This window comes from Capsicum annuum, chromosome 12, assembly GCF_002878395.1.
Source record: "Capsicum annuum cultivar UCD-10X-F1 chromosome 12, UCD10Xv1.1, whole genome shotgun sequence".
NCBI classification, from domain to species: Eukaryota; Viridiplantae; Streptophyta; class Magnoliopsida; order Solanales; family Solanaceae; genus Capsicum; species Capsicum annuum.
In genome coordinates this window covers 32,611,856-32,636,062 of record NC_061122.1, presented here as the reverse complement: position 1 = coordinate 32,636,062, position 24,207 = coordinate 32,611,856, and the positions used below count along the sequence as shown (strand labels likewise).

The following is a 24,207-nucleotide window of genomic DNA, read 5'->3' as shown; positions in this document are numbered from 1 at the left end:
AGAGTCAAAAGAAGCTACATAGATAGAACTTTATAATTTTATTTATCTTTACAACTTGTAATTTTTATTTTTGATGTAATGACAGAGTCATGGATTGGAATCTCGACAGGACCTCACTTGATTCTCCAACTTGGTATAGTCGCTCTTTTTCAACCCTGGAGCTACATGTCCCTTGACTCCCACATAACTTGATACAGGTAGAATGTCCAAAATCAAAACTCGATTGCCCTTCTTCCTTTTATTTCTTTCTTTTAAATAATAGTTGGGACAGAATTTTGTCTCGCTGTCTACGTTTTTATCTAAAAACACTTTTTGTTTACATCCAAAGAGGGGCATGATGTAGACATATAATTGTGTCCCTTAAAAAGTCAACTTTTACATATTTACCCTCACCATACCATGTACCCCACCCTCGTGTGATGATCCCTACACTAAAAAACAAAATAACAATCTCTCAATAAAATTATCAACTTGATAACAAATTAACCACTTTATCCAATAAAGAATGGAAACCTCACCTACCTTACCCCACCCCATATCCATGTACCCCCTACCTATATCCTTTTTTTATATTTCAGAGGGTCTTCCCTTTTAACGGATATACATATACCCATACACCAATATTCATAGGGGACTTACCTCACAGTGAGCACACACACTAATAAATATACACACACACCCCACTAACAATACACACCCACTGGACACACACAAAAACTCATATACACTCACTATTTTTCACACCCATATATTCTTCTTTACACACACACCTAAACGGAGAGCAAAATTGAGAGGGGTAAACACCTACACACATACTCTCAAAGATTCAATACACAAGAAAACGCATAATAATAGATATACAATACACACACAGTGAACGAGGGTAGCAAAAATAAAGAGAAAATCGAGAGTGTGAGGTAGAGAATCGAGAGAGTAAGAGAGAAATGGGTGAAAATAGGAAGAAATAGTGAACGGAGGGGATAATAAAGAGCTGATCAAAGATTGATCGGGAAAGAAAGGGTGAACGTATGGAGAAACTACAAAAAGCAAAAGAGTAAATCAGAGAAAGAGAGAGAGAATTTCGATGAAAACCTGCCAGAAATTACAGCGGCTCCAGTCCCAGATGACCCAATTGCAAAAACTTCTATCAAAATACATCAAGAATGCCAAAATCAGTGACTAGGCTCTCTTTTTTGTCATTGTTTAAGCTCGTTGAAGCTCCGACAAAACAAAAATAGTGACTCCAACTCAAATCCATGCCAAAATTGATCCACCGACGAAGCAATCCCTTTAAAAAACATCATCCAGTCATAAAACAGAGTTAGGGGGTTGGATTTGTCTGTTACTGAAGTTTGACTCGAGTTGGTGGTCATTTACTGAAGCTAGAATTTGAGGTTTTGGGTCCGGCTTTATCTTTCAATTTCATAACTTGCACAATAACAGCTTGATTAGAGGTCTAATTCTATCTCTTCTCATTTTAATTTCAATATATATGATTGATTTGTGTGAAACATGATATGAATATTCGGTGATTTTGATTTTTTTATTTGATTTCATTGATAATGGTTGTGGATTATTGAAAATGGTAATTGTGAATTGTTATGTTGGAGCCTTGAGTTGAATTTTGGGGCGGGAATTGAAAAATCGATAAAAAAAAGTTAATATTACTATGCTTTGATTCATCGATTGATGTTGAATTTTAAATGGATGTTAATTTTATCGAACCCAATAGTGTCATGCTTTAGACTAAAATCAATAAGTAAATTTTATGTTTTGGGTAGGCAACTCGTGGGATTTTATATCATCAAATGTGTAAATGTCTGTGTTGAGTGATTTCTCCACTTTTATCGCATTTCATCAAATGTATTCATTCACTGGGAAATGCCCCGAGGTCATATTAAACTTATTCATTGGGGAATGCTCCAAAGTATCATGTACGCAATGGAGTCTCGTGATCAAGGCCCGAGGCATCGGGTAAAGCATAGCTAGGATAATTTGAATAGTTTAGGTTTTATTTCATCATTTTTATTTTGATTGTAATAAATTAGACTTGACACTATTTTTAGATTTAAGTTTGTTTGGGTTGTTTATTTTCTTGTTTATGTGTTTTATTGGTTTATACATTTCAAACTGTCATACTAGCTGATATAGTTCACAGAGTAATCGTGTTCAAACCACGGGATCGAGGGATGCCTAACACCTTCCCCTCGGTTAACAGAATTCTTTAACTGGAATCTCTGTGTGTGGGTCAGTTTTGAAAGAGTCAAAAATCTTTTTGAAAAAGAATTTCAAAAGGTGCTTTGACACACCAGAAGTATGTCAAATGGCGACTCTGAGTTTTCATTATTAAAAGTCCTTTCTGAAACAAATTGCTTTCTTTTGTCACTTAATAATAAAATTCTTTTGAAACTTAAAATCAATTCTTTTTGGTAAAAAAGGGTGTGACAGCTGGTTCATGAATAGTAGATGCTCTAAGCATATGACTAAAAGAACTGACTATTTTGTCTCACTCAAGGTACTTCAAGGTGTAGGTGTCTCTTTTGACAATAGAAAGAAAGGTAACATTCATGGTGTTGGAAAGATTGAGAAATACATAAATCATGCTATTAAGGATATTTATTATGTAAATGGATTGAAGTACAACCTTTTAAGTGTGTCCCAAATTTGTGATAAAGGAAATGAAGTGAGATTTCTATTTGATAGGTGCACTGTAACAACCTTAAAGACTGGAAAGGTTATTCTTAAAGCTAAAAGAAGCAAGAACAAGTAAACTCAGTGGTTGGCTGTGAATTGACCTGCTTAAGTGCTCAAGGTGACAATGTTGATCTGTGGCATAGAAGGTTGGGAAATATAATCTCCTCTTTACTCAACAAACTAGTCGCAAAGGACCTGGTTCGTAGTATCCCAAAGCTACAGTTTTCAGATATCAGGGTTGTGATGCTTGTGCCAAAGTAAAATAAACCAGATTGTCTTTCAAGTAGAATAAATAGGTAACCATGACAAGACCCTTGAATTGTTGCATATGGACTTATGAGGACCTATCAAAGTCTAAAGTAGAGGAGGGAAGAGATATTTTTTTATTATTGTGGATGGCTATACCAGATTTACTTGGACCATGTTCCTAAGACCTAATTATGAAACTTTTGAAGTACTGGTGATCTTTGATAAGTAAATTCAAGTAAAACTGAACAACAAAATAGCAGGGTTCATATCTCATCATGGACCAGAGTTTAAGAATGCCAAAGTTGAAAAATTCTATGCTGAAAATGGCATTAGTCACAACTTCTCAGCTCCAAGAACTCCGAACAAAATGGAGAGGTTGAAAAGAAGAACAAAACACTAATTGAGTTGTCAGATAGTGGTATTCCAAAGTGTTTTTAGGCAGAAACTGTTAAAACTGCATGTAATATTACCATATGTTTGATCAAATCTATTCTAAACAAGACTCCATATGAACTTATTCTTAACAATAGGCCAAAACTTAATTATTTTAGACCATTTGGGTGCAAGTACTTTGTTCTAAACAATAGAAAGAATAATCTAGGTAAGTTTGATTTCAAGAGCGGTGGAGTTATTTTTGTAGGCTACTCCTCCACTAGTAAGGCCTACAAAGTCTTCAACAAAAGAACCCTGTGTGTGGAAGAAAATGTGCATGTAATTTTTAATGAATCAAGAAATTTAAAAAATCCAGCTGGACGTGAAGAGTCAGATATGGAGGAGGTTCAAGAACAAAATAATACAATTATTGATAAAGAAGGAGGTGAAGAATCAGGTCCTCGGTTGATGAATCCTAATATAAATGAGGGACATCAAGAAGAACCTAATCAAAACACTCAAGGACCTGGTCCCAGCAGACCTCAATAAAGAATATCAAATTAGAAGCACAAGTCATCTTACCCTTTTGAAAAATTGACCTCTCCATTAGAGTCTGATATGCTAACAAGGGCTCAAGCAAGGAACTTGTGGCATTCTCAGTATTTTTGTTCCAAATTAAGCCTAAAAATGTAAATTAATCCCTGAAAGATGCTAACTAGATTAATGTTATGCAGAAAGAACTTCAGCAATTTGAAAGGAGCAAAGTTTGGCACTTGGTCCCCGGACTTACTGAAAGAACTATTATTAGAAAAAAAAATGGGTGTACAGAAATAATTAGGAAGAACATGGTCCTATTTTATCCATCTGGAGATAATTTTAATCTAATGGGGTGTGCTGATGTTGACTATACTGGGTACTTGGTGGATAGAAGATTACCTCAGGAATGGTCGATTTCCGTGGTTTATCTCTAATTTTCTGGGGTCTAAGAAGTAAAAGTTAGTTGCTCTATCTACTATTAAAGTTGAAAATGTAGTTGCAGCTTCTTGTTGTGCTCAATTATAATGGATAAAGCAGCAACTCAAGGATTTAGGGATTATCTCTGACATTATTCCACTAATGTGTGACAATATAGGTGCTCTAAATATGACAAAGAACCCTATGAAACATAAGAGAATAAAGCACATTGATGTAATACATTATTTCTTGAGAGGCGATATTGAAAACAAAACTATTTGTATGAAATTTTGTAAGACAAAGGATCAAGTGATTGACATTTTCATAAAGATTTTTCACAAGGAGAAATTTTTGAAGAACAGGATAAGGCTGGGATTAGTCAAGATAAATTATCCTACCAAAGTGGATCAAGTTTCTCAATTTTTAGGGTATGATTAGAAGGAAAGTATCCTTATTTCAATTTGTGCAATATGGTCTAACTCAGTACATACCTTTGCAAGTATAAACTCATGGTAAGTAACTCTTAAAGGGGAGCAGATGAGACAAACACAAATTAAAAGTTCCTTCAAGCAAGGGAGGGACCTGATCCCATCCCACAGTTCAGTATCATTCATGTGTGTCTTAAAAATTACATAAAAATTTTGTTTGAAAAGCCACATCTTTTCCCGTCTGTCTGAAAGCTATAAAATCTCTACAGAAATTAAGGGTTGCACCTATAGGGACCAGACACATCCTATGCTCTTTAACTCCAAGCTTTGCACCACTTTACTTCTTTAAAAACAAAATCAAGTTTCTCTTTTTACTCACTTTTCCGAAATGAGTTCTAAATCCCTTACTCAAAAGTTGAATTCTTTCTTCCCAAAAATTGTCTTTCCTTATTTGAATTTAATTTTTGTAATATTCAAAATGGTAGACAAAATCTTTTTTTAAAGCCCCACAAAAGAGTCAAAAACCATTCCATCTCCCTTACCCTCCATTGAAATCCAAGTTTTTGGTTTTTCCTCATTACAAGAATCCATGGTAGAATCCACTATGGAAAAGGCCCTAGAAATTATTGAATCCAACCCTGAGCATGCCATTATTGTCGATATCTGTGAGGGTTTTGGTTCTCCAATCGAAATCAAATTTCCTACAACTGATGTTCCCACAAAAACCCCAGAAATAAAAACCCCTTCTGTGAACCCAAAAGAACGTGGTTTCCCTACCTTTTCAAAATCAAAATCTTTGCTCAACTATTTGATGAAGATCTCTCAGCAGAAAAGTCAAACCCCTTTAGTAGTATTATGGCAGGTGAAGATTGGGTTGCTGAAAAATTAATGTTGGTGGCTACTAATCCTAGAGAGAGTTTTGTTGGGATGGATGATATTGTAGTTGATGACCGTTCTCTTTCCTCATTTGGAAAAACTATAAAGTCTATTGAAAATCATGATTCTTTTGTGAAACTCCCTATGGAATATGAGGAGGTTGATGATGATAAGTTGTCTTTGAGGTGGTCTATGCAAAGACAAAGGAAAAGTAAAATAAAGGAGAAAGTGGAGGAGCCATTAAAGGTGACTAAGACTTATGCGACAAGAAGCGTGGAAAAAAAGTTCATGAAAGATGCCATGAAAGAAAACATGTCTGCTACCACTAAAAGAAGAAGGTTGAGAAAATAGATTATGATAGATGAAAAAAATATGGAGGTAGTTGAGGTTGGTGAAGGCGATGAAGTTGAAGTTGTTGTTTCTATGGAAATAGAGAAAAAAAGGTTCAAGAAGGAAAGAGGACCAGGCCCTCTCAAATAAAATCAAGGAGTGCAACTCTTGAGAAACATATTTCTGCAAAGAGAAAAGTTCCTGAGGGACCTGGCCTCATGAAAAGAAATATTATTGAAAAAAAGCCTAACAATGGTTCTAAATAATAAAGGTGGAAGAGGTAGGAAAGGCTCTAAAAAGAGAGGAAAGGAATGAGATATTGAGATCTCAAAATATTCTGAAAGGTAGAGTGTTTGATTCTGGGATTTTTTAACAATCTAGAATGGTTCAGTTGATAGAATATGTTAAACACCAGGGATGCTTACACCTCCTAAAGGAACCAGTTCCTTTTATATTTGAAAGTGAAGTGAGACAATTTTACTACACCGTGATGTTTCTGATGATGGTTTGAGTTTATCTTCCTTAGTTCAAAGCAAGAAAGTAAAGTTGTATGAAAAAGTTTTTGAAAAGATTCTGGATGTTCCTACTATGGGAGTGAGGTCTGTGTTGTAACAAAAGCCGTCGGTGAAATTTATGATTGATGTTTTTAAAGTTGGTGGGACTTTCATTGCTCGTGTAAGAAAGAAGTTCCTTAAGAGGAAATTCCAGTCGGTCTTTGAGTTTGTAAACAAAGTGGTTTTGGCTAGGTCTGAGAAGGTAACAGTAGCATCTGATGTTGATATATTTGTAATAGAGTATTTGAACAAGTTTGATCTCATCAGTTTTCCAGCCCTGATGATTGAATATATGTTTAAAGTTGTGCATAATAAGGAAGAGAGACATGGAATACTTTATGGGTATTTTCTGAACAAGGTTTTTGATCATTTTGGGATTATTGGTGAGAAAGAAACTCCTGGGACTGCTAAATAGATGTTTACTCTAGACACTCTGATTGAGAATGAGTGTATTGAAGAAAAGTGGGGACCATGTCCTAAATCTTAGAAGTAATTTCTACCCAGGAAAATTTGAATAAAGAGGTGGAAGAGATGAGAATAACTCTAGCTGCCAAGAATGCTAAGATTTTACATCTCAAGTTGAGAAACTAGCAGCTATCTTTTGTAGGACCTAGTGCTGCAAAGGCACCGAGAACTAAAAATACACTTTTAAAAGCCCAGGTCACAAAACTTACAGAGGAGGTCAAAGGATTAAATGTATAAGTAAAGGAACTCACTAAGCAGCTAATGAATTCTCATGCTACTGAAAGTGCAAGAACGAAAATATTGCTCAAGTCTCTTACTCTCAAACCTCCATCCTCTTAAGCCCCCCAGTGTTTTCTAATCCCTAGTGTCAGTTTCTCTTGTTGTCCCAGTGGCCTTTGTAGTTTAGGCTTTTATCTTTTTTTAAAATGCATTGTATGATACCTGTTTATTCTATAAATGGAACTCTTAATTATGTCTATCTTCTATTTTTTAAAAATAAGTGTCCATTCATGTTAGTGTTGTCCTAGTGGCCATGAATTATCCTAATTGTGTTGATTGCTCTCTTGATACAATGTCTTAGTTTTTTATGATGGTAAAAGGGAAAAATGATTTACTTGGGAGGTGGTTTCTGCGAGGAGGTTTTTGTGAGGACCTGGTTCTAATGAAAATAAAATGCCATTAATAGGGAGAATACTGATACGAGGAATGCTGCTAAAGGGAATGTCATTGATAGGGGGAATGATAAAAATTGAATGTCACTTAGGAGATGGTTTTTATGAGGACCTGGTTCAAATAAAAATGGAATGTCATTGATAGAGGAAATGTTGAATGCTGATAGGGGGAATGGTGAATATTGATAAGGGGAATACTTGCTAAATATTCTAAACTGCATGAAATTTGAGTGCGTTGTAGATATGGTTTTCATTATCAAAAAGGGGGAAAATATTGTTCCATGTTTTGATAATGACTACATGATGCTTAAAGGATCAGGTCCATTACATGCTTTACCAAAAGTACAGTTATTGCACTCTGCATAGTTTTGTCTTTTAGAGTAAATATTGTGTAGGCATACACTATACTGGAATGGACACCTGATCCAATCTTTAACAAGATTCTTATATTCGTATTAATACAAAAAGATGCATATTGCTCACTAGTTTTTGCAAAATCAGTAGTTTTTTAAAGTGTAGCTGCAAAAACCTTCAATGGCTCTAGATCTGATATTCATACTGCACATAGTGTTGGAGTTCTTAAGTCTAGTCCTGTAACTGATTTACTCTAAAAATTAAGAGTAAAGTTTTTTTTTTTACCTTGAATTTCTTAGGTAGAGTTACTTAAGTAGTGTTGGCTAGAGTTAGTCAACTTGGAGAGAGCTTGTGACAGAGTTATCGAGTGAAGATTGTCATAGAGTTATTTCAATCTATTGAAACTTAGAGTTAAGTTCATATCGAGTCGGTAATAGTGAGTCACTCTGACTATGATGGAGTTTGAGAGAGCGTGTGAGCATATATCGTGGTTTTCTCGCTTGAGCAAGGAGGTTTTCACGTAAAAATTGATTGTGTTCATTACTTTCAGTTTTTCTCTTGTGTTTCTGTTTGATTCTCATATATTACCTCTCAGGAACCTGGTCCCTTAGCGATGGTGGATCCCTGTGTTTCAAGTCGATCCCTTAGCGATGGTGGATCCCTGTGTTTCAACAAGCAATCTTAATAGGATTTGATTTCCTTAAATATATCTTACTTCGCACATTTTATTTACTTTCATCAACTGTTGTTATAATTAATTAAGTCTTTGTTGAACACTAATTCTTTCTGTCCACGCAATGTTCCTAACCAATAAAGCCAAACCTTCCACAAAATAATATATCGCGATCTTGTGGTCGGATCTTTCTTCAAACCTCCAAATGAAGTGGGGCAGGGCGGAAGACTTTAGTGCACCAGGCTACACCTTTATCGTTTTTTGGTTATCAACTCAAATTGAAGTAACATATCCCAAGAAATTGACCAAAGCGAACAATTATCAAGTAAAAAGTTTCCATTTGGTAGCTATTAGAGAGTAGTAAATCTTTTCCTAAAGTAAAATGATGTCTTGCTTATTGTAACTATGTTACTAATAAGTTAAAATACATTAACAATGTAAAAATTAATTGTGTTATCGGTATATAGTTAGGTTAAATTATGTCTAGACAGGGAGTTTGTTGCATCACTATAGTATTTTGATGCACTCTAGATCTAATGCTAAATATTTCCAAAAACCAAAGAATGAAGTTAAATAGTACAAAATTTACTCATGACTCGGACCAATTGATATGAAATTATAGATCCATCTTAGGTCAAAAGTTTATAACTATGAGGTGATTACGTCACTAAATAAAACTTATCATGGTCAAGTAATTTAATAAAATAAAAAAATTATATTAATTAATCAACCAACAAACAATAATAACAAATTCAATGTAGTATCGTAAATGGAATTTTGGGAGGAGTATAGATAGATTTTAGTTCTAGCCCCTACCTAGAGTTAGACCATTTTCAAAAGACTCACGATTTAAGTAACACACATCAAAACATTCAAAAGAAAAATACAAACGTAACGAGGAAATAGCTAGCTTATTTTCCATCTCAATTCAAGGTGATCTAAATAAATACAAAGATAAAGAGGACATAGCTAGCTTATTTTCCTTGTCAACTCAAAGGTGATTTAAATATAAGTCTGTCAAGTGGACCGGGCTGACCTGGCCCTACACGGCCTTACCCGGCCCACTTAAAAAACCCAGCCCTGTTGGACCCAGCCCGGTAAGCCCTAGGGCTTTAGGGTTTCGGGTCCCAGGCAGGTTATTTTTTTAATTTGGGCCCGGTAAACCCGGCCCGGTCCAGGCCTGCCGGTTAACCGGCCCGGAATGACTTTTTTTTTAATTTAGGGTTTTGGGTCAAACTAGCCGTTGGCCCAACGGCTATATAGCCGTTTTTGGGTCCAAATGGCTAGTTTGGGCCCATTTCTTAAAAAAAAAAATCTTTTACATTAAAAATTATTTTTTAATCCCCAAAAAAATTCTATAAATACCCTACACCTTCAAATCATTTTTCACACAATTTTTCACTCTCTCAAATCTCATTTTATCTCAATTCTCAATTCTCAAATATTCAATATATTTAATTTCTTAAAGTGTTCACTTTAATTTTTTAATTTTTCATTTACAAAGTACGAGCGAAAGTTTCTAAAGTCGCAACCTTCGGATACTTCCAAAATTTGGTATTATCGTTCCATCTCTTACATTTAATTTTTATTTATTGTATTAATTATTTAATATTTAATTTTATTATATTTGTGTATTTTGACTTTTTTTAGTTTAATTTAATTTATACAATGGATAAATTAAGAAGTCTCGCTACTAAAGGTGTTAAAAAATTTTATCCCGAAAGCGGTTGTGGTAGTAAAAAGCGAATTACTCTCAGTAGAGGTAGTTCAAGTAGTAGATATACCCGTGTGCCTTCGCCTCCGGTTCCGCTTGGTACACTTTTTGAGGAAGAAATAGGTGTAGGTACTCACGATATGGATTATGTAGAAGCTCAGGAAAATTACGGTATAGAAGAAAAAAATGAAGTAGATGCGGTTAATTTAGAGGAAGATAATGAAAATATTGGTGAGACACCCACAGTAGGAAATGCTAACGTTAGATTTGAATCGGTTAATCTCCCTCCCCGTCCTCCCCGTGCCCCAAGACCTTGTAAAACAACTAGTGTTGCATGACAATTTTTTGAACGTATATCAGATACTGAGGTGCAATGCAATATTTGTCAACAAATATATAAGCATAGAAGCGGAGACAAGCAAGGAGGTACGGGTACGTTAATGAGACATATAGGTGAAGCTCACAAAAGAGAGTTAAATATTGCACAAGGTGGTGGGAATGTTGGTGGGCCAATGCAAACTAGAATGGACCCAGCAACCGGTCATATAACGAAGAAGTATAATAAATTGAGGGACCGAAAAGAAATAGCTAAAATAATAGTTGTGGGTTGTTTGCCTTTTAGTTTTCCTTCTTCTGATGCCTTTATTCATTATATACAAGCAATTTATAATCCTATGTTTAATGGTATTCCTAGAAGTACTTGTCGGTCTGATATTTTTAGACTTCATTCATAATATTGTTTTTATTTATCAACATTGTTAAAAAATATTCAATGTAGATTGTCCCTAACTTCTAATCTTGGTCATGTTGTAAATAAAAATAATTATTTAACCGTTACTTGTCATTGGATGGATAGTAATTTTGTGATGCAAAAACATATTCTTGCTTTTTAATATGATGAAGATCGTAAACATACTGGACATTTTATTGTTGATTCTATTGTTAAAGTTGCTGGATATTATGGTATCGAAAATAAAATTTTATGTATTGCTTTTGATAATGCTTCTAACAACAAGACAGCTATAAAAAAATTAAAATCTACGCTATCTCCGTTGTTGCCTGAAATTTTTCATATTAAGTGTGCATGTCATATATATAATTTAATTGTAAAAGATGGTCTTGAGTTTTTTGAGCTTTATATTGAAAAAATTCGTCTTGTTGTTGGTTTTATTCAAGGAAATAATCGTAGATCGAGAATTAGAGAATTTAACGTTAAATGGCAAGAAAATGGACTTACACCGATATTGATGCCTAAGGAAATTGATATTAAATGGAATTCTACATATGATTTTTTAAAAACTTGTTATAAATATAGAATTCCTATTACACAAGCTTTTAACCAACATTGCGGTTCATTTGCTGATTCTGCTGATTGCATGCTACATGAGTCTAATTGGGTTGTAATTAATGATCTTGTTAAGTTTTTAGAAAAATTTTATGTAGCTACGGTTGAATTTTTCGGTGCTTATTATCCTACTGTTTGTAATATTTTGGCATATATAGCCAATATTTCTGGTTTGTTCAAAGAATATAAAAATAAAGAAGGTTATAAAGAAGTTGTTGGTGCCATGTTTACGAAATTTAAAAAATATTTTTTTTCGATTCCCCCTATTTACTTGGTTGGTACTATGCTAAATCTGTGCATGAAAAATAATAATATGTCTCACTTTAGTACTATTATTTATACTAACTTAGAAATAAATATTAATAATGATTCTGAACAAGTACAACCTGATTTATGGACGGCTATGAGTGATGCAAATGAATACATAGAAAAATTATATAACCTCTATGCTGATTTATTTGACTTAGCCGTACCTACAAATATCACTCCAACTGTCGCTCCTCATCCTCCCAAGGAGCCATCATCTTCTAAAAGGCCGGCACATAGTGATTTTCCTAATTCCTTTTATGATTTAACTTGTTGGAACAGTATTGATGAGAGAGCTTACACATCAACTTATCAGGAAGAGCTGAAATATTATCTTCGGTCGCCGCCAGAGCATCGCAGACGATGGATCAACACGTTGAATTGGTGGAGGAGTAATGAAACACAATATCCTGTGCTTTCAAGATTAGCTAGAGATATCTTAAATGTTCCAATGTCAACTGTTGCATCAGAGAGCTCCTTTAGTCAGGGACGACAGTAGCTTAGAGACAACCGATACTCATTGGGAAGCAATGTAATGAATGTTCTAGTTTGCCTCAGAGATTGGATTAGAGTGGAAATAAGAAACCAAGTAATGAAACTTAAAGAAATTATGTCTCCACGAGAGAACTCAGCAGAATCAAGTCCAATGCATGGTTTTGCCCCCATTGACTTCGACTGTCCTATGCAAGTTCTCGTTAATATTAACATGAATGAGTTGGAAAAAATGATGCATAATTTATAGATTTTTCATTCATGTAAATTATAAATTTTGGATCATTTTGCAATCAATAAAATCCCCCAAATTCATTCACTCCTTAGTCCTTACTTTTTATATTTTTTCATTTAATGATTTAAAATTTTAAATTGAATTTCTAGTTTAGTACTTTAAATTAAAAACTTACTTCTAATATTATTAATTTACTACCAAATATTATTAATTTATTATATTAAGTAGCATATGTTTTGTATATTTGTGTATATATCTTCTATAGACGTGTATAATTAATGTATACATGTGTATATGTTTTATAAATTAGTATATAACTATATCTATATATATTGTAATGTATATATATTGTAGTTTATTTTATTAGTAGTAGTATATATACATTGAATGGTGCGTATACATGTGTATATATCCTCTATAGACATGTATATTTAACGTATACATGTGTATATGTTTTATAAATTAGTATAGATGTGTATGTTTAACGTATACATGTGTATATGTTTTATAAATTAGTATATTACTATATATATAGATAGATTGTAATGTATATATATTGTAGTATATTTTATTTAAACTGTAAAGTAGTACATATATATTGGATGGTGTGTACATATGTGTAATTGTGTATATACTTTTTAAATTCTAATGTAGTATATACTATATATATAGTGTACATATATTATTTAACGTATTTATAATGTATATAGGTGGGTTTATATAATGTATATTGAAAAAAAGTTTTTTTTTTAATATTTTTGACCAGATTTAACCGATTTTTTAATCGGGTTTATGTGAGTTTGACCGGGATGGATTAAGTGGGCCGGGTTAGGGTTGCTTTTAATTTTTTTACTGTTGAGCCCAGACCGGCCAGGTCCACTTAGACCCCAACCCGGACCCGACCCAGCCCACAAACCGATTAAATGACACGGGCCGATTTTGGGTTGGTCCGAGCCGGCCCACTTGTCCGTCTTATTTAAATATCATGTTTACGGCCCTCGCCTTTCCGGAAAGCAAATACTAGAAAAAATATAACGTAGTATTAGAAAATAAACAAACACCATATTCAAACGCATAACAATAATATATTTATTGATTTAATATAAATTTCGAGTGAGAATAAATTTTATACCTACAAATTTTAAAAAAAATTGCAATGCCTTGTTTAATTTCGTTATTTCAAAAATAGAAATATGACAAGTACTATACTAATTATTACATTGATAAAAGGCTAATATATTGAATCAATCTCAAGATCTCTTGGGTATTGTATAGCTAATTTTAATGTTGTCATTAATATGATTGTTAGGTTTATAAGTACGTTAGGCGAAAATTAGTGAGTAAAGCATTTAGTGTTTTTCTAAACTATAATCAAATTTGTTACTATACATTTTAATTTTATGGGGATTCTATTACCCTAAATTAAATTTTAGCGTATTTTTATCATTCTTTTTAGCTGACGTGACATCTTTTGTCAACCTTTTTAGCTGATGTGGTACCTTTGACATGAAACTCATTTTATATGATAAAAGTGTCATGTCAGCACAAAAAGGGTGATAGAAATTAAAAATGCTAAAATTGAGTTCGGGGGTGGGGGTAATAGGACTCATGTGAAGTTGGAGTGTAATGTATCAATTTTGGTCATAGTTCGAGGAGGAGGGAGGGGTACTAGATTCTTATCTCCAAATTGGCGGTATAATTATTCCATGTTAATTTGTAGTGTGATTATTTTACGTTAAGGTGTGTAAGATGTAGTTATTTATGTACTAATTATTCCACATTCTACTCTACTCACATAAAATAATACACAAAATTCAGTACGTTGGCTTTTTATTATGTGGTGGATGCTTATCTCAATATTAATGGTATAATTATTTCATGTTAATTTGTAGTGTGATTATTTTACGTTAAGGTGTGGAAGATGTAGTTATTTATGTATTAATTATTCCACATTCTACTCTACTTACATAAAATAATACACAAAATTCAGTACGTTGGCTTTTATTAATAGGGTAAAATATTCCATACTTATTATATTTCTAAATTACAAACCAAATATAATAATTATGGAATATTTTACGCTATTAATAAAAGCTAACATATTGAACCTATTTCTTGTTCTCTTCAATTTTGTAAAGCTAATTTCAATATTTTCTCGAAGTCGTCATTAATATGGTTGCTAGGTTTAAGTAAGCTATGCAAGGGTTAGTAATGTGATTATTTTACATTACTTAGTAGTGTGATTATCATAGGCTAAGTAATGCAAGAATTAGTTATGGAATTATGCATGTACACCCTTCATTCAGTTTTATCAACGATAAAATGTGGAAAAAAAATAATTATCTCTTCCTATAATATGTTAAGAGTGAACAAGAAAATGAGAAAGTATTATTTGTTATTTCACATTTTGTGTATCTTGCATAAATAATACTTCATCCGTCCATTTTTACTTGTCTATTTTTCTATTAATTAGTACAGTGATTAAGATGTAGTAAACGAAGGACTAATTTTACCATATTACCTTTTGAATATGATAAATTTAATGCTTTGAGAAATGCATTAGATACAACAATAATATACCCATTATAATTCCACAAAGTAGGGTCTGAGAAGGATAAAATATACGCAGTCCATACCACTATCTCAGATGAAATAGAGAGGTTATTTTCAATAAACCCGCGGCTCATGAAAAATAACAGTATAACAAGCAGAAAACATAAAAACAAACAACAAAATGCGGTAATACGCCACTAGATAATAAAAGAAACATGACACCCATAGAGTAATACTATGACCTACTATTCAAAATTTCAAACATCACTAAAAAGTCATGATCGAATAAGAAACTACAAGACACATGTATAACACCATGACTCTAGGTATAATGACAAACAAAGCACTCCTCCCTACTAGTAAGGACGCACTCCCACCCACTAACCCTCTACCATAATTTGCGTCCTTTAAACCTTACTATCAAGGGTCATATCTTCCGTAAGTTGTAATTGTTTCATGTCACGCGTAATCACTTTCCTCTAATACTTCTTCAGTCTACCTCTACCCCGTCTGGAACCATCCATAGCGAGCCTCTGCACCTTTTGTACCGGGGCATTTGTGTACGACCTCATCAATGTCCAAACTATCTCAATCTTATTTTTCGAATTTTGTCTTCTACTGAAGTCACTCCTACCTTCTCTTGACTAATCTCATTTCTAACTCTATCCCTTTTAGTAAGTCCGCACATCCACCTCAACATCCTCTTCTCTGTCACCTTCACTTTTGGACGTGGGAGTTCTTAACTAGTCAACTCTCCGCTCCATACAATATAGTCGGTCAGACTACCATATTGTAGAACTTACCTTTAAGTTTAGGAGGCACCTTCTTATCACACAAGACTTCCAAAGTGAATCTCTATTTCAACCACCTTGCATACGGTGTATGATATCCTCGTCAATCTCTTCATTCCACTGAATCATAAACCCAAGATACTTGAAACTATCTCACTTCCGAATGACTTGAGAATCCAACTTCACTACCACGTCATCCTCATGCATCAAATCACTGAACTTACATTTCAAGTACCCCGTCTTGGTCCTGCTCAACCAACACTCTTTAGACTTTAGAGTCTGTCTCTAAACCTCCGACTTATCATTATCTCATTTCTGGGTCTTGTCAATAAGCACTATATCATCAGCAAATAACATACACTAAGACACCTCCCCTTGAATATGCCATATCAATACATCTATCACCAAGGCGAATAAAAAACGAACTAAGAGTCGATCCCTTGTGCAACTCAGTCAAAACAGAAAAGTGCTCTGAATCTCCTCCTACCGTCCTCACACACGTCTTTACTCCGTCATACATATCCTGAATCGACCTAATGTATGCCACATACACTAACAAGCACCTCCACAAGACCTCCCCGAAAACTTTGTCATACGCCCTCTCAAGATTAATGAACATCATATGCAAACCTTTCTTTTCTCCATATTGCTCCACTAATCTCGTCACAAGGTTAATGGCTTTGGTAGACGAGCGACCTGGCATGAAATCAATTTGATTTTTGAAAATGTATTAGATAATGAATTATATTTAATGTAAGGGTAAAATTGATAAAAATAGGTAAATTTTCATTGATTTAATAAATTGAACAATTATTATTGGATATGTTAAAATCAAAAAATGGATAAATAAACGAAGTGAAAGTTATAAATTACAAAAATTTTCACTTTCCAGATTTGATTTATAAAATTTCAACTAAAATTTCGCTTTGACATAAATTTAGGAAACGAGATTAGCATAATCTGTTCTAACCGCCCCAGATCCCGTAAGGCCACATAGTTACAATATATTTTATTTTATCAAATTGTAGTTTTAAAAATCAGAAATGATAACGTACGTTTCATACTTGTAGAACGTGCTTAATTATTTGTACTTTGCCGAAAATTTCCCTGAACTTATCAAATGTTGAATTTTCATCCAGAGTCTCACACACCTCACCAGTCCACATCCCCACGCTACCCCACCCCCCAACCCCGCATACCCCAAGGGGCAAAATCCCGCTTTTGCTTTAGCAGGTTCGTTTAGAAAGAAAGTGCTGTTTGGTTAATTCCATAAAACCCTACACACCAGAAACTTCACTTCTTGGTGCATCTTCAACATTAATCAGGTAGTTTTTGATATACCCTTTTCCTTTTCTTCAACTTTAATGCTGAGAATTTCATCTTCAATTGGTTATGGTCTCTGAAATGTGTGGATTTTTTTTTTGTTATTATTTTTGTTTTCGTTGTGTGTGTGTGTTGGGTGGCATTTGGTTCTCAAGATTAGTCCAAGGATTATAGATTTTTTTTTCAATTTTATTTATATATGGCGTTTTGGGTCTTTGAATTTTTGTTTTTTCTTGGTTTTTTGTGTTTCATTTGATATACTCCTTCCGTTTTCTTGAATTTTAATGCTGGGAATTTCTCCTCACATTGGTTGTGTGTGTGTGATGGCATTTGGTTGGCAAGATTAGTCTAAGGATTATAGAGTTGTTTTTTTTATTTTATATATAGCGTTTTGGGTCTTTGAATTTTTGTTTTTTCTTGGTTTTTTGTGTTTCATTTGATATACCCTTTCCGTTTTCTTGAATTCTAATGCTGGGATTTCACGTTCCATTGGTTGTGTGTGTGTGTGGTGGCATTTGGTTGGCAAGATTAGTCCAAGGATTGGGGCGCTTTTTTTTGTTCATATATATAGCTTTTTGGGTCTTTGAATTTCATTTTGTGTTGTCTATGGTCTCTGAACTGTGTAGATTTTAGTCGTGTGTGTGTCTGTGTGGTGGCATTTGGTTGTCAATATTAGTCAATGATTGGAAGCTTTTTTTTTATATATATATACACCTTTTTGGGTCTTTGAATTTTTTGTCTTTCTTGTTTTTTTACCACTTGATAGGTGGGTGTTGCATTTCTATGGGTAGTTTCGTCTTTCATTTGCTATGAATGGGTTTTGGTTTGTAATTGTGTTCTGTTTTCGAGATTGCATCTGTGGGTTTCTGTTTCAGTTTTCATTTGGTGAATTAGAATTTATATAGGTAGTCGAGGGTCTATCACAAACAACCTCTCTACCCCACAAGAGAGTGGTAAGGTCTGTGTATACACTATCCTCCCCAAACTCCACTTGTGGGATTATATTGGGTATGTTGTTTATATTGGGTACGTTGTTGTTGAAGTTTTGCAGGTCTCTCTCTCTTTTTTCTTTTTTTTTTTTGGTGGGTGGGGGGGGGGGGGGGGGGGTTGTATGGTGAGTCAGAGATACGAAAAGTTGATGGATAATTGAGTTGTAAAAATGTAAATGCATCTATATCTTACCGAGCCATTTTATATTCTAATGAGGTGAACAATCTTTTGATAGAGGAAGTTCATAAGAAAGAGATGATCATACATGCCTATCTTATTTGCTGCCTCAAGCAAAGGGCACGTCTCAATTTCAATTTGTTGCACTAGGCAGCACATACTAGTAACATGATTGCAGATGTCAAACTTTGCGTCTGATATATTCGAGCTTGACTTACTTTTTATTGAAAAAGAACAGTGTATCTCACTAGAAGCAATCGAGGAAGCAATCTATGTGAAAACAGGCTTGTATAACGTGTGTTAGCGTCTTGTTTGTTAAAACTTCTGATGTCACACTATCATTTAGTATTTAACTTGCTCCTCCTTAGGCTAGAAGTAACTTCTAAGTTATCTTTTCATTGGCAACCTTAATACTTTTAATTTTCAGTTTCCGACTTTTTGAGATAGTTTGTTGTGGTTTTATCTGGTTTTATAATTATCAGATCATCTTGTTATGGAAGACAATTAAATAGATGATGCATACTTGGATCAGGTTAGTCATTAACTTCGTAAGTAAATGACACCAAACTTATCGTCCACACGTGCAAAAAGCTGGAATTGCTTTTTAACTTTTCTCTTGCCACTCTTTACTGCCTCGTTAGAGTCTTTATCATTTTCGTCATTATGAAGTCTGTACTCCAGGAGACTTTGATATGTTGCCAATTTCCTTATATCATTGCCACTCTGAATCTTCTATGGTCTTCTAGTCTTCATTTTGATGGCTCTTATAGGATTACTGCTTTTGTCTTTTATAGGGAAAGGCCGAGTTAGTAATTCTTTTGCCATTTAGACTCAGATCTTCTGTCTTATATTGTCTTTGTCGTGTGTGTGTACTGTGACTTATACAGTGCTGATGTTATCAAGGTTCAGAGGTTCGAATTCTACTCCGCCTTAAAGAATAAGATATTTAGTTCTGGGCCATTTTGTTTGTCTTATTCTTAAGTTGAATTAGCCATTTTAAGTGAGAGGATCCAAGTCTGACATTATTGATTATGCTTCGTCAGGTGCAATATTGTCATTGAAACTAGGACTCTGTTCTATTTTATGGTTTAAGGGGAAGGAACATACCTAATCCCACTATGTGGGAATACACTGGGTATGTTGTTGTTGTTGTAGGGGGAAGGAATATACCATGGAACTTTAGGCCTTCTCTGCTCATTCTAAACCAATATTTCTCTCCTTTCTTCAGATTTTCCTCTGATGAATAATCTCCCCTTTTTTCTCCGTCAACTTTCTCCATAAGTAGCTGACTTTCTTTCCCATGTTCTTCCTTCAAAATGTTCAATTAGCAATGGATATCCCAATCCACTGCCAAGAGGTTGGAAATGACCTTACAGCTTCTACTCTTCTGCAACACATCAACCTTCTCCTTAGCTCTTAGATTTTGGATTCTTTGCTTTCCCCTTATAAAGGTCCTCACAACTGCTTCTTGTATAGAGGAAGATGAAAACTTGTAAAGCCTCTACAGAGAGTAACAGATGCAGTTAATGGTTTAAGTTGTCACCATTTATTTGAGTGATCTTTATTAAGCGTGAACTATCGATTGATGCTGTAAACTAATACCAATGTAACATTTTGTGATTCTGATGGATCCTGAATGAGCAGTGTATTCCAAACATTCAGCTTATATAAATGAGCAAGCATGCAATAGGTTGGTGTAAATGGAATGTCATTAGATCTGTCTACAGGAGCTTGTTCTATTTGTACTTCAATGAATTGTTTCTTTCCTTATTATAATACTGCCCTTTTGGATAATCGGTGCTGTACCTCCCTTGCATTTTCTTTCAGTATACATTATTGCCTGTGGGATCTTGCTGTCACTGTACTGTCCACTCTTATCAGACTCATGAAGGTTTGGCGCCAGCACGTGACATGAAGGTATGTATGCTATCAGAATAGCATGATTGCAGTTACTTTTACTTCTGGGAACTGGGAATGTGTTGCTTGTTCTACACTCCGGTACTTATTCTTCTGGAATTTTGTTGCTTGTTCTACACTCTGGTACTTATTCTTCCTGTATCTTTTTTGGAAAAAAAGGAAATAAAGTAAAGATGTGAAACACACTAGCAAGAATATGGGAACAAATTAAATTTGCATGTCCACCTATTTGTTATATAGAAAATTACAGATCCTCCTTCAAATAACTTAATCTTATTTTTCTTTTGATAATTTAAATAACTTACTCTTTATTATAGGAAAAAATCCCTCAATTCTTCCAACAACAAAAACATACCAAGGCCCACAAAGTGGGGTCTGGGGAGGGTAGAGTGAACGCAAACCTTACCTCTACCTTAGAGGTGAGACAGAGAGGTTGTCTCCAAATCCCTCATTCTTCCCTTCAGTCAAAATCTGACGAGCTCCAAATATTTTTACCATTATAGATCTCTCTTTTCATAACTAAAGTCTTGGCAATATTTTGAATAAGACGACTCAGAAGATCTCCTCATGTTGTCTACACTCAGAGGTCAACAGATACTAGACTTTAGTTATGGACTTGTTTGGATTCAAAGTTTCTCATAGTTATATAGTGTTATATTTTTCAATAGCCTATAAGCGCCCTGACTTGAGTGCTCAGGATTCAGGAATTTGTGCTTCTCCTGGCGTATGTTGATGTTATTACACATTTCCTATATGGGCTTATTTTGATGGTCTGCAGCCTCTAGAAATGAAGCCAAGAACCAACGGGGGATCAAGGTCCCAGAGGTCCAAAGGTGTTCAGAGTGAGGGCCCTAACTGGGTCATAATTGCAGGTAGCGCATTATTAAGTACATTATCTGTACGCTTAGGCTACAAGCTGAAGCAGGTGCTTGATTCGAGACAACAAAACAAGACTACGAGCAGTTTGAAAGGTTCTACATTGTTCAAAGCAGTTTGTTTTGTCTTATGAACTTGTTTTACCCTCTTAGATATGAGAAGTGGCTTAAATTGCAGGAAACGAGAAGTCTCCTGATAGAAGTAAGCTAGGGAATGGTCGCTTGCAGCCAAGTACTTATTATTTTTCCCAAGATGATGGCTGTTACAATTGCAATACAGGTGTGCAAATTCTTGCCATCCCTTTGGAGTGTTATCTCAGATTTAGGTTGTTCTTTTTGGTGTACTGAAAAGAACGTGGCTGGTGATTTGATGCTGGCATCAGTTATCTAACTCCCAATTTTGCGAGAGAATGATTTGAAATAGTAAAGATAAGTAGAGGCATGCATCTGAACAATGTTTGCATGTTAAAGCTGATTATTTGGTTGCTTGAACATGAAAATTAGACACGTTATTCTTCACAATTTAGACCTGTTTACAGTTATCTTTCTTGCTTTAAGAGGTGTCTGGTAATGTCAAGTGGAAGATTGAAACTAAGCGAAGGAGAATTCATGTTATGTGATCATATGATGATTTTCTTGGTATGCACTATGCTAATTTTTCTTCAGAAACAGAGGGGTATTAAATTACTCTTGCAGTTAAAGTTCAAAAGATAACCTTGAGGAAATAAAGAGTCGTAGGAGAAGTCGAGTTCCATTTATGTTCAACCTTTTTTTTCCCCATTTTGCAAATGCTTATTTTTTGATCTTATGATCCAGTTTGCTTGCTGAAATGTATACTTAACATCTTATGCGTACGGTCAGTGTTTCCTTTCATATTATGGGGCATGATTTGTGGGGTATCTCTGTTGGTGGCTCATGCAACCTACCTCTAGCCTAATTGAAACAAAGCCTGTTAAGGTAATGCCAAACCACTTGAGGAGGCTTAAGCTAGTTGCATGGTTCGTTGAGTCCTTGTAGTAGCTTCTCTTATTTGATTTTATCAGGTGCAGTATTTTGATGTTGTTTCATTGGGTCCTTGTAGTAGCTTCTCTCATTTGATTTTATCAGGTGCAGTATTTTGATGTTGTTGATAAGATGTGCAATTTGGTGGGAACTGCTAGTTTTTTTTTTTACTCCCATTATAAAGAGCCTTCAGGAGTCGGGATTTTAGTTCAGTGGACGCAACACAAGCTGTGTGAATAGGTCCTGCTATTTTTTGACAATTCAGTATTTTGAGATTTTGAGTTTTGTTTTGATCTAATTGTTTTTCTCAGATTAGTTTGTATTCTCTCTTATCTAGCGATAATCCGAACTTTGCTGAATCTTTGAAGAATTCCTTAGATCTGTAGAAGATTAGCTCCTCTATAATCTTCTCAATTTTCTGTGTGAATTATATGTCATTTTAGCTGCCGGTCTTCTTTATCCTTGTGCAATAGCCTTATTCCCAGTTTAGAAAGACAAGTGTAGAGAACACGACAAAAAAGTTTGAAGTGATTTAATGTGCTTACTGCTCTCATACATCCTATCGTGTTCTGCTAATTAGTGTTGGCTATTTTAATGAACATGATCTATTTTTATAACAGTAACTGGAGGATTGGAAATTACGAAGCAGCAGTATAATGGTTCTGATCCTGAAATGGTGCTCCCTCTCGTGACAGTGCCTGCCATCGAATTCAATAAAGAGAATGGCCGGGCTTGGCCTACCTCTCCTGAGCGTCTTGAACTGCCACAGAAACCATTCCACCGCTCTAACAGCTCTGAGTCGCCATGTGTCTCAGAATCCGGTTCTGATATATACAGCAAGCGCGAAGTGATACAAAAGCTGAGACTACAGTTAAAGAGAAGGGACGAAACAATATTAGAGATGCAAGAACAAATCGTAGAGTTGCAGGCTTCTCTCAACAATCAGCTGTCTCTTTCCGCCCATCAGCAGTCATTGCTGGATGCTGCAAATAGAGATCTGTTTGATTCGGAGAGAGAGATACAGAGGCTGAGGAAGGCAATTGCAGATCATTGCATGGGACAAGGTGGTTCTTGTGACAAGCCCCCAACAGTACCTGTATGGCCAGCTGAAGTCCGTTATGCTCATACTAACGGTCACCTTGAAGTTGATAAAAATTCAGATACCTCAGAAAAGGGTAGAGGAGATGGAGAAAGGTTTGAAATGCTGAAGCGTGAAAAAGATGAGTTGAAAGACGTGATTGAAGGGAAGGATTATCTGATCAAAAGCTACAAGGAGCAAACTGCTGAGCTTTCAATCAAGGTCAAGGAGTTGCAGCAAAGATTGGATGCACAGCTCCTAAATATTTTGGGTTAGAATTGTGTATTCTTTTGTTTGCTTCCCATTCCCTTGATTGATTTAAGCTTCATGATATGGGAATGCTATTTTCTCAGTTTTCTCTGGCTTTTTTTTTCTTCTGTGCTGTTCATAATGTCGTCGAAACGGTTTCCATATACCTGCGTAGTATTAGTGGATTTAGTTTGATGATTGCCTCCTGTTGCTGAACATGTAAAGATGGTTCACCATGCATCTCTATGCATTGAGTTTTTTCATCTATATATTTAAGATACTTTTTGGTCAGCAGTTCGATGATATTTGACCGTCACCTCCAAAACAAACGTGGCAGCAGTTGATGCTCTTAATTGTTCCTGGGCAAGACTCTGCAGTTTGAGCGCATCTCTATTATTTCTTTGAGTAGCATGTGTCTTGGGTATATTTCCTCACCACGGCTTAGGAGCAAATGAGGAAAAATCATATCATGCGACTATTTTGCTCGCCAAGGCTTGTTGGAGCAAGCAAATGAGGATAAAAGTCGTATTCAATGAATGT

At 34.9% G+C, this 24,207-nt stretch overlaps 1 protein-coding gene across 5 annotated transcripts; it reads left to right on the top strand.

Moving 5' to 3' along the window:
* Nucleotides 1-16,952: 16,952 nt before the first annotated feature.
* On the top strand, nt 16,953-23,958 carry LOC107850963. Of its 5 annotated transcripts, XM_016695825.2 has the most exons (6): nt 17,176-17,381; nt 19,029-19,078; nt 20,374-20,463; nt 21,242-21,434; nt 21,517-21,618; nt 22,961-23,958. In XM_016695825.2, exons 3-6 carry the CDS (start codon nt 20,458-20,460, stop codon nt 23,692-23,694), a joined length of 1,035 nt encoding a protein of 344 aa, XP_016551311.1. In that variant the 5' UTR covers nt 17,176-17,381; nt 19,029-19,078; nt 20,374-20,457; the 3' UTR covers nt 23,695-23,958. The 5 variants fall into 5 exon arrangements, with proteins under 5 accessions (XP_016551310.1, XP_016551311.1, XP_047257392.1 ...); XM_016695824.2 differs by lacking the exon at nt 19,029-19,078 and having other exon boundaries at nt 16,953-17,381; XM_047401436.1 differs by lacking the exon at nt 19,029-19,078 and having other exon boundaries at nt 17,205-17,381; nt 21,161-21,434.
* Nucleotides 23,959-24,207: the final 249 nt, after the last annotated feature.